The sequence below is a fragment of the Haliotis cracherodii genome, unplaced genomic scaffold (assembly GCF_022045235.1).
Source record: "Haliotis cracherodii isolate W230 unplaced genomic scaffold, xgHalCrac1.p SCAF_6, whole genome shotgun sequence".
Lineage (NCBI taxonomy): Eukaryota > Metazoa > Mollusca > Gastropoda > Lepetellida > Haliotidae > Haliotis > Haliotis cracherodii.
Genome location: NW_027266319.1, coordinates 22,186,262 through 22,197,655, shown reverse-complemented (window position 1 = coordinate 22,197,655; position 11,394 = coordinate 22,186,262). Strand labels below are relative to the sequence as shown.

At 38.3% G+C, this 11,394-nt stretch overlaps 1 protein-coding gene across 4 annotated transcripts in view; it reads left to right on the top strand.

The window, feature by feature from the left end:
* The first annotated feature begins 3,624 nt into the window (after window positions 1-3,624).
* The window catches only part of LOC139446061 (dedicator of cytokinesis protein 3-like), a 166,720-nt gene continuing 158,950 nt past the window's right edge, over window positions 3,625-11,394 (top strand). For all 4 annotated transcript variants that reach the window (XM_071227331.1, XM_071227333.1, XM_071227330.1 and 1 more), the window contains exon 1: window positions 3,625-3,731. In XM_071227331.1, the coding sequence (XP_071083432.1) occupies window positions 3,686-3,731 (46 nt within the window). In that variant the 5' untranslated portion in view covers window positions 3,625-3,685. The remainder of the gene's footprint in view (window positions 3,732-11,394) is intronic.

The window sequence follows — 11,394 nt, the reverse complement described above, 5'->3', positions numbered from 1 at the left end:
TTTAAGCCAAATTTGGCAATTCATTAATCATTACCAATGATGGTAGTTTTGGGGTAAAGCGCATACTTATGTTATGGTATGTTAGTAGACGAACGCTTAGTCTCTGAAAATATATCATTTTGATAGAAACCAATAACTCCAATAAATTGGAAAAGCTGAGATGAGAGATTCAGCTTTTGAAAAAATTTAGACTTGCTTCAATTTTTAGGGCTATAGCATTTCAGTAAGGGCACAGCGGAAAGAAAACTAATCCTATTATGGTTCAGGTTCTGTGAGGCAGACTAGTGTTTTAGTATGATTTCTGTTTTACTTACGTATACTCTTTCGGTGAAAAGTGGAAAATGGATTTGTACCTGGAGCAAATTTACCATATGTTCGCCATTACAAATAATGTTTAAAACTGACTGCCGCTTCAGATTATTAAATGGAGATATATGCCTCAATGACTTCCTCAAAATCCAACACAGACAAGTAAAATGGTTCTTCAAACCTTTTTGAGAATAATATGATGGGTAAAATATATAACTATATAATTAGTAGGTTCAATAAGGAACATATTGTAAAGTTGTACCCAAACCCGATTTACCACACTCGTCTTAAAATGCTCACTGACGGGGGAAATGAATTAAACTGCAAGGAAAAGTTGAATTTAAAAAATAACGAAAATATGTGTTCCATATTGATATGGCATATACATATTCCCAATCATCATGGGGCATCACGATTGTGGGTTTCATCCTAGAGTTAATCAGTATTCTGCCTCTACGCATAACAACATCGCGAACCAGCATATAAACATGCTGAAAAGCTCCATTTAAAGAGATCATCATATCGGATCAACAGACTGAAGGACAGAGCAATGTCACGGGACAAATCCACTCATGTGTCTGACCATTGCACTGGCCCAGGGGTGTTTCTGTTTGGCAAGACGAGCGAAATATAAGATCTGCATAATCCAGTTTAACTTGCCTTGTTGTCAAGCTAAAATCGTTATCAACATGAGTATGGTTTTACGCCGCTTTTAGCAATATTTCAGCAATATCACGGCGGGGGTACACCAGAAATTGGTTTCACACATTGTACCAATATCGGGAATCGAACCCGGGTCTTCGGCGTGTCGAGCGAACGCTTTAACCACTAGCATACCCGACCGCCCAAAATCGCCATCAAGGATGCAAATTATTTATGTACGTCGCGTTTGATATTTTATATTTCCTTGCTATAAAGCATTGGCTTTTTAAATATAATTTTGGTGTATTTGAGCTTTGACCATTTCCTTCAGCTGTTAACTTCAATATTAACTTCTTATTCCAACTGCACATGGTCTTTGTTCCGCCTGTTGTGGTCGTCGTTACAACCTAACACAGACACTCACCAATCGTTCAGCCACGACTTTACAAGGAAACTTATCATTATCATTAAGTAGTCACAGGGCTGTAGTGAAATTACGTTTCCGTTCTGGGTGTTTCCAGTTTCACACTGATGAAGTATATATATGGTGTACATGTTTGTATATGTATGGATGTACTGGACGCAAGGAAACAATTCAGTATGTTATGAGTCATATTTACTTTTGTACCGCGGGCCCTATATGACCTACAATGCTGGATTAAACGTTTGTCTTTAAGCACGTCAATTACTGTTAATTACGTTAAGACAGAAACAATAGAAACAATCCGATGTCCTGTTTGCTTCCAGAATGAACTTTCCAGAATGAACTTAAGCAGTATTATTTGCTCATCAGGTGTACAGCACGTATGATAGGGGTGGAGTGGGAATGTAAACAGATTCTATGCAGTTTGGTCATCATGTCATGCACTCTTTTAGTAACATGGAATTTGGGCGGTCGGGTAGCCTAGTGGTTAAAGCGTTACCGCGTCACGCCGAAGACCCGGGTTCGATTCCCGACATGGGTACAATGTGTGAAGCCCATTTCTGGTGTCCCCCGCTGTGATATAGCTAGAATATTGCTAAAAGCGGCGTAAAACCATACTCACTCACTAACTGTAACATGGAATTCATTGTTTTCTGTTTGTAAAAACGATTTGAAATGCAACAAATAAAAAAGTATTAAAAAAATGACCTGTTAGATTTTTCATTTATATACACACACACACACACACACACACACACACACACACACACATGATCTGACTTCAAGATGGAGAATCGTCGCTAAATATGTCTTTAGAACAATGCCCAGACGACGTTTTACTCACTCACTCTAAACGCGCTTTACTCTGTCTGCAGGAGATGAGTGAGTTTGGTTTTACGCCGCTTTTAGCAATACTCCAGCAATATACGGCGGACTACATCCAGAAATGGGCTTCACCCATTGTACCCAGGTGGGTGCATGAGACGAGGGAAAGAAAGCAACACTCCCCTCCCCTCACTGTGTATTGGGACAGTAAGTAGCAGTTTTATTTTTTAACATAACTCTAATTATAATGTCTAGACCAAGCCCGGAAAAGAACAACATACAGTGGAGATTAATCCTGCAGTTTCTTCATAAAGCAAACATTGCAGGCAGCATATAACATAATGTGCATATTAATAATGCGCCAAATCCCCACCTTCAAGCATGCTTCAATATCACATTATTACCCCGGACAATGGATCAGTGTGGATCACGCGATTACTTTCTCAGCTTCCTGGGGAGTATTCAGCCCAAGGTGCCCGTGAGGCGCTTGAAGGCTAACAGTCACATCTCATCCTACCGGGTACCCATTCCCTGCTAGGTAAAAGAGGTTCTTAACTATGGAGACCCCACATGCTACATGTGTTGCAGTTTGGGTCAGGAACGAGTTCCAGATTATTCACAGGGGTCAAGCTGCCGAACATCCGCAACGGGCAAGGGTGGCAAAGTCGTCTAAGGCGCCGAAATTCGCTGTGCAGAGTTGCGTCCCAGTGACCTATGATAGTGTTTCTAGGTTTGTCCGAACCATACCCGTGCTCGTGGGTTTCAACAAAGTGCTAACGTCTAACACTTGCATCACTTCGAGCTTTCCTCCCACACTTAGCTGACACACCGTGATATATTTGGCGTTAACACCCACTCACTCACCCACTCCCCGACCAACGTCATATGTGTAGTCAGTATAACTTTTGGTTGTATCGGGTGGTCACATCGTGTGTTTATCGGACCCCGAGGGGTGTTGCTCAGACCAGAGACCATATAATAGATTATATGGTCTCTGCTCAGACTATCAACCACTGGTTTGACTCGATTCGATATGTTAAAGTACACCCGATTTATTTCACATGACTATAAAACTCGAGTGTTCGTTAACTTCTTTTGAGTAGTAAATTTACAGGGCCCTCGTGATATAACTGGAATAGTGTCGACTGTGGCTAAACAACATCCGTTCGTCCCCATATTCAGGCCTTAAATAAAAAAACCGCACCTTCTTGGCAAAGGTATGGAACAGTGATAGAAAATGTATTGTATGGACCTTTTGCTGTTGATCCTCCTGCTTAATACACTCGTAATACAAATGATAGCCTAATCATATCAGGAAACTGACGATGAGTTGAAGTGGTGTCTTGTCCCGGTTTTGATATCTGATCCTATTTCGCTTCCGATTCCTACTTTTAGAAACATGTTGACAATGGCGGGTAGCATGCTCCACTCGAAGCCTACCATAACAAGGAAGTGATACTATGCTGATAGGAAGGTAGTGCAGTCATGGGGGATTTCTCGTGGAAAGCGGCCAGGAGGAAATATGGTGTCGGTAAGTGGAATCATACCATATGCAGTTTTTATTACAACCCGATCGTAGTGACGAAGCGAGAGGCGGTCTCCCCAGCTGACAGTGACAGTTCATTCCCGCGACACACTGCTACGTACGGCAATACCATGCCACTTGTTACACCCGTATGTTGTATGTTTACAGACAATATCTTTCGACATTTCTTGGGAACTTTGGTGATATTGCTTCGTGATTATGATAGTCTTACACGTTAAGTATTCCACTGATAGAGCGTGAAAAAACACACAACCTGAAGTATTACTTGACACTGATATAATATATGACACTGTCACTATCAACACTGTTGAACGATAAGCTACTGAATAACAATATGTATCACACCCTGTGCCTAGGCCGGTATACATGTTTATTGAAATGAGGACGCTAGGCAGGAATCACTCCCATTTCAACTTTATCGTACATAGTATGTTATGAGTAAGTATAGGCTTACATTTTGTTGGTGTGCAGTAGTGACACATTCACACTGAAATACTAACATCATCTTACATCTTTAGCCAGAGATAGGGATGTTTTCTTTATCCAATTCATGAAACTAAATATCGCATGATATCTTAAAAAGCCACCATGTCATTAGTTATAAGTAATTTGATGATATGATTTTGGTTATGACTGTCATTTAATCATGCAAGTTTTGTGTATTTTTTATCATGATTAATCATGTTTAGGCAGAAAATGACCAATGATTGGCTAATGTTTGACATGTTTTTTAAAAGTTTTTGCTCTCTATATTTTGAATTACTCTAACAATGATATATTAATAATGTCAAAAACAACATGTTGTGCAGTCAAAACAATCATCACCTCACTACAACACCTCATCAACAATCCTGACCATATTTCCTGGAAGAAACAAAAAATCTTCATACCATGAATCACTGGATAAAAAGTAAACAAGCCAGCCATTAACAGGGACCAAGGTGTCTACCTACCCACTGCATACTCTACTGTGCTATAGAGAATTACTACCACCCCAAATGTTTAGGGGTGAAACGATACAGCAAGGATATGAGATGTATCACGACACATTGGTCACGATACAATAAGTATCGCAATGTGTGACTGCATTTGTATAAACTCACATAGACATCCTCAGTATATATGCGACATGTGAAACACTTCGTCAGCCCATTAACAGATGCGATTTATAAGTAACCTGAAACTGAGTTTAAGCAGGAATATTTGGAAATATATCTATTCTTTGGTTAAAAGTAGCCCATAGAATGGACCAAAGGGATGATGATGATGATGATTTTGAGATTTTATGAGTGCTTCCAGAGGACCCAGTTTTGCACTTGAACCAGAGAGAGTAAAAATATTGAATACCCAAAGAAAAACATCAATACCCAGTGAACACGCTCATGAGAATGAGGATGTGTGGAGCACTTTACTGAAGATTTTGCTTTTGTAGGATTTTGTTTGTTGTTTAACGCTACACTCAGCAATATTCCAGCTATATGACAGTGGTCTGTAAATAATCGAGTCAGGACCAGACAGTCCAGTGATGGATATCAACAGCATCGATCCACACAATTGGGAAACAATGAAATGCATCAACCAAGTCAGCGAGCCTGAGCACCAGATCCTGTTAGTTGCCTCTTAAGACAAGCACAGTCACCTTTTATGGCAAGCATGGGTTGCTGAAGACCTATTCTATCCCGGATCTTCACGGAGGCCTTGTGTAGGATATACATAAATGCTGTGTAATTTCCAGTGTTTTGATTGTCTATCCACATGCAAAACTCTTTGTGTAAATAAGATTGTAGGCCAAGCCTTTGCTCAAACTACTTAAGTTGCAAAGCAATCTCCTTCACACACGGAGAGCAAATGGAATGGAGACACCAAAACTGAAAAATGGCATCATTGCTCATAAATTCAGTTAATCAACATGAACCAGTCTCGTGTCCTGCTGAAATAGGAAACATGGTGTTTAGATATTTTAGGAAATAGCATGTCTTGGTATATGGTCAGTGAAATAGTGTTTGTCATAGCTTGAAATGACATGAGCAAATCCAGATACCGTATTCAACGTAATAAGCGCCCAGGGCGCTCTCAAAATTAGAAATGGGAGGCTCTTATTAGAATATTAATTTGGTGGAAAAACAGAGTTGAAAGATAAATTTCGTGGTTTATACTGATGGCCTAAACTGTTTATATATACAACAGATATATTTTCCAGAATTTAATTGCCCATAATGAAGGGTACGTATAACACATGAGTGCGTTTTATACACGAATAAATAAGTCTTGTATACCTTGATCAATCGGAAGGGGTCCTCATTGGACTCACTGGACTCATTGGCTCACTTGCCAATATATTAGCAAATATCGCTGTGGGCGCTTATTAGAGCGGGGAGCTTATTACGTCAAATAAGGTAATCAATGTTGAAGTGCATAGATAAAGGTGCTGACAATATGTGTTGACAAGGGACTCTGATCTGTTGATTTATCATGGCAAAGACATATATACGTCTTTGATCATGGTTATGATTTCATTTCATTTGACAGTTCAAATTCGAACTATGCACAATGAGTTTCCAAGAAAACAATTCTGCATGGACAACAGGCAATTGGACTGAGTTTTTGTAGGTTTACAAACTTTAAAGTGTCCGCAATATCTACCACTTCTGTATTATGGAATTCATGCACATGACGCCACATCACATATCACAAAATCAAACATTTAAGTTGGATTATAAAAACCCTGTACAAATATTTTACTATCAAAGTCTGTAAACCCTAACTCACAAATGTTTGGCCAGAGAGATATGATTCCCTTGTCTATATGCTGTCCTTATAACATAATGCTATCACAGAAAACACATTGTATTGGGTTGTATGTAGCACAAAGGTTGGTTATTCACTCCGGGATTTGTCGAGACCTTATCATAGGACTATATTTAGCCACAGGTCTGCAGTTAATATCATGTTAATATACTTTTATATAGTTAGAATTATGGTAATGTCTTTGTGGAGGTAATTGTATATCACTGATAAGAGGACCAACAGAAGAATGCTTAATTGTATATTTTTTGCATTAAATGCATTGTTAAAATGCCTCTGATTATAAGAAAATGAGAACCATAAACAAAAAGCAATTTTAAGCAAAATAATTTTTTTTCTCAGTTTGACTGCCCAGGTCACTTATTTTAGAATACAAGGGCTTTTGTCAGAAAGGACTTACAAACAAAACCAACAATTGTAAAAGTGTTTTTAATTTTATTTTTCAACATAATCTCCCTGCTTTTCAATACGCTTGTCATGTCGATAGTGAGCCTTTTTTAAATTCCAGTCAGGAAGAAGTTTTCTGAAGCCACCCAGAAAAAAACAGCTTTGAGGTCATTGTTGTCGTCATAGTGCTTTCCACAAAGGTGTTCTTTCAGTCTAGGAAACAGGTGGAAAAACTTGATGAGGGCTTGGTACTTTTTCTGTGTCCAGTAGGATCGCCATCACGTTCAACTGGCTGTCGCTAATATACAGACAGCCTCAACAGACACAATACAATTGCAATGAACTATTCAAACATTGTACTACATTGACAAGTTGACTTTGTTGTGGCCCATTTTTGATTGTTTGTCAGACTCAGAACTTTTTGACCAGCCCTCGTACTATATATATATCCCCACCACTAGATAGAGGGAATCATTTTAAGATAACCCTATATATAACATTCACTCTGAATGATGCGCATGTCTGTGTCATGTCAATGGTAAAGTCAAAACCAGTTTTCAAGTCGTAAACTATGATGCTTCTGATTTGTCGAATTTGATTGGGCGTGTCTCTGACCTGTACAGTTATGTAGTGCTCACCCTATCTTGGCAGTGTTGATAAATGTCACCAGGTTTTTGTAAACACTTTAACAGATTCATCCACCAATATTGATTTTCAACATATTTTAATTAATATTTTGGATGTTTTTAATAAACACTTTTACTGAATTTATTTATATCGATTGACTGTTATTAATGTTTTTTAATGCTTATGAATAAAAACGTCAGTGTTGAATCTTTTCATGATGATGATTATCATCTTTATTCAGCATGGATGTAGCCCATCAGCTGATATAGCTTCAAGTTCAGTGCAGCAAGCATAGTGTTTCAATTACATTAACCATGTGAACATGATCGATGTATTCATGTTAACTCTATTGCCAAATATCCAGCTCATGAACTTGTTAGAGGCAGGACTGATTTAGCTGGTGACCTCACTTGAGAATGAAGCTAAGTTAGTGAAAGTCTCCCAAGGTATCTATCAGACTAGAATGGAGATAAAATAAACTGGATAATCGAAGATGTCGTCACCAAGGTGACCAAACTTTGGAGGATCCTTTTTCATTATGTTCATTGGCGAATTATATCCATAGTCACGATGACCCAAATAGTTTTAATTGATTGATCGTATGGCCCAACTTCAGAAAAACAATTGACAATGTGTAGGCGCAGCTTAACATCATTAGAGATGTAAACTGTTCTTCTTCTTCAGGCATTATAAAACTTTTAGGACTGTAATTGGAAACCAGTTTTGACTTTGATTCCTGATTGTCTGTTGAACTTAAGTGATGATGTACTTTATCACAAAGGAGACACACCATCCTAAATCTGTTGACACAGAGCTGATTGTGATGGACAGTTTAATGTGTTTTTCCTGTCCCCATGGTTGAATAATACCTTTTTGTTTTTTGTGCATGTCACATCACGCTCTCACACACTTCATATTACAGTGAAAGTACATGACTTTTATCAAATTACCATGACCTATAAATAGTACTGTTGTGACTTAGGTGTCAGCTGGTTCCTTTAGCATGTTTAGGGGTATGTTGAAGTGTATGAGAAGTAACAGGGCATTCAGACTGCAGTTACCCCAGTCACTAATTCTTTGACCATAAGGCAGGATGTTAAGTGCTGGCGCCAGTACTGAAATGTCAAATGTTGAAAAAGTGTGGCAAAATATAATAAAGTCGGCAATGTAACCGATGCAACAACATTAAATGTTTTTTTTTATCGCCATTGTTACTGCATTCATTTCCATCACGAAAGTGTTTGCCATCTTTAGCATTTTAGCATGCCTTTTGCCATGCCGGAATGGATATCAAACTATTAACTTTCAATATTTTTTTTTATTGATTTACATGATTTGAGAGCTTTTTGTTATTCATCGGATATCTCTTGCTTAAGTTATAAGTTAGAGTAATTTTTTCGGGGTAGCCAGTGGTAAAATTAAGAAGTCAAGCCAATAGTGTAGGTAGCCAAAAGCATTTGAAATGATCTGTTATCAAATAACTATTACATGTACAAGTCATAACATTAGTCTTGGAATTGTAGATTAGTGGAAGTTTTGTTATTTGTGACTAGAACAATGATGCAGTTGATGTTACTAGAATATATAGGTATATCCTTGCTTATCCAATAAACTATCAACTAAAATAAAATACTAATTACATTAATATTCATTATGTATTTCGGTTCATTGTTGACTTTATGTCTCACATTTTTTTACCATGTTAACACCCAGTACATGTATGTCTCTGTAAATGAACGTGTCGGACTTGTTTGTGACAAGCTTGCCTCAGCGTTTGGTAGTTTGAATCTCTCACTCACTCAATTGTGTGGATCAATGCTCATGATGTCAATCACTGGATTGTCTGGTCCAGACTCGATTATTTACACAGGCTGCCGTCATATAGCTTGAATATTGCTGAGTGCAGTGTTGAACAACAAACAGACAAAGTGTTTATTTATATTTGAAAGGTCAAATTTTGAATTTTCGGCCTATCAAGACAATAAATCATTCAATATCAATGATTGCACCAGATAACAGTTTGCAATTTTGCAATGGATATTCTTCAGTCACATAGTGATTGTATTACCAATGTGAATCCCTCTAAGTCGTTGGTGTGTCAAAAACCAGAATATTTCAACAATTTTGAATCAATATGTGTTTTGTGTGTGTTGATGATTGTAAAACAATTTAGGCGAGCAATGGCCTGAAAGATCATTCATAAGGGAGAGCTCTTTCAATTCACGATATGGAAAGTTTCCTGAAACCTGATTATCAGGCGCATTGGTGTCCTCCCTGATCAGAAAGGACTTGGCCAGAATATTGATTAATGCTCCCGAAATAAAATACAGAGATATTTATGATGTTCCAGTCATAATACTTCCTTCAGCAAGCCCTGTATATGTGTATTTTTCCTCTGCACATTTACAGGTTAGAAACGCAGAGAGGGGTATGGGTGTACAAACGATGCAGTTGTAGAATACATTGATGGCTTGCTTTTATGTAAGTTGCACATTTCACAGCAGGCTTGTCATATAGAAGATCAAACCTGATCAATATTTAGAATGTCAGTAGGTCATGAAGTGAGAGGGGCAGTGTGTTGTATGATGTATTGGCTCGTCATGGTGACGACACGGGTTTGATTCCCAACATGGGGCCAGGGTGTGATAGCAAAACCACAAGAACCTCAACACTGACTGATCAAAATGTTCCGTGCATAAAATATATCCAGCGGTAGCAATCAGTTGGACCAAAGTGCTATGCTTATGGTTATGATTATTTTAAATAAATATACATGATAAAGTAATGCTGCAACTAAATATGCTAAAATAACGTGATATTGGAACATATTATTCCTGATCTAATAATCAGCTGATAATGGTTTTAGATACATTTCCATGCGACCATTGCGTCAAAATTCTAAGTTATATTATTGGGTATTTTGTACATGTAACTGAATCACCAGTAGATTAGGAGAATGAATGAGTTTTACGCCGCTTTTAGCAATATTCCAGCAATATCACGGCGCGGGACACCAGAAATGGGCTTCACACATTGTACCCATTTCGGGAATCGAACCCGGGTCTTCCCCGTGACGAGCAAACGCTTTAACCTGTAGGCTACCCGACCGCCCCAGATTAGGAGAAAACGTGCACAGCTGATGCTGCTTCTGGCTAAGTTTACAAGACAATACACAGGGCGGTCTTCATCCCTGCCTATAAAACAATGCCTATCAGAACAGCAGATACAGTGTAAATGGTAAACTGTCATGTCCAGTGATGTTTTATTGCAAATTTCACATTTTATTGACACAGTTTGTTAACATCTGTTGGTTCTCCTGAATTCTCTGAAGGTATACAATATATTTTTTACTGTGCATAATACTTGAAAAATCTTTTGCATTATATCATGTGAGGATTTGTTTTGCTCTGTAGAATTTTTGTAGGGGGTGCGGGGTAACTGACAAGGGATTCAGATATCTGTTTTTATCATATAATAGGTAGGTTTCTCGGCAGGATAAAGCCAACGGATAAAAACGATATCCGTTGGGGTCATATGTGGATAGAGATGCAAATATCAAAGGTCAAGTAGGGACTACTTTCACTGTTCAAAAACAATCATGGCGTCGCCCTCGTCATTCGGCGATCAAGTCAGAATTAACCATCGGGAATCTGGATAAACAACAGGGATAATTGCTATCATTATCAAAAGCACAGTCTAATATACTGAAAATCAGTGTCTAACTAGACTAGGGTTAGAGTAGCTTCCCTTTGACAAAGGGCAGTTACTCTTGCGGACAGACCGATGGATTGCAGCGAAAGGCAATTAAAAACAATTGTTGTTTTGCGTT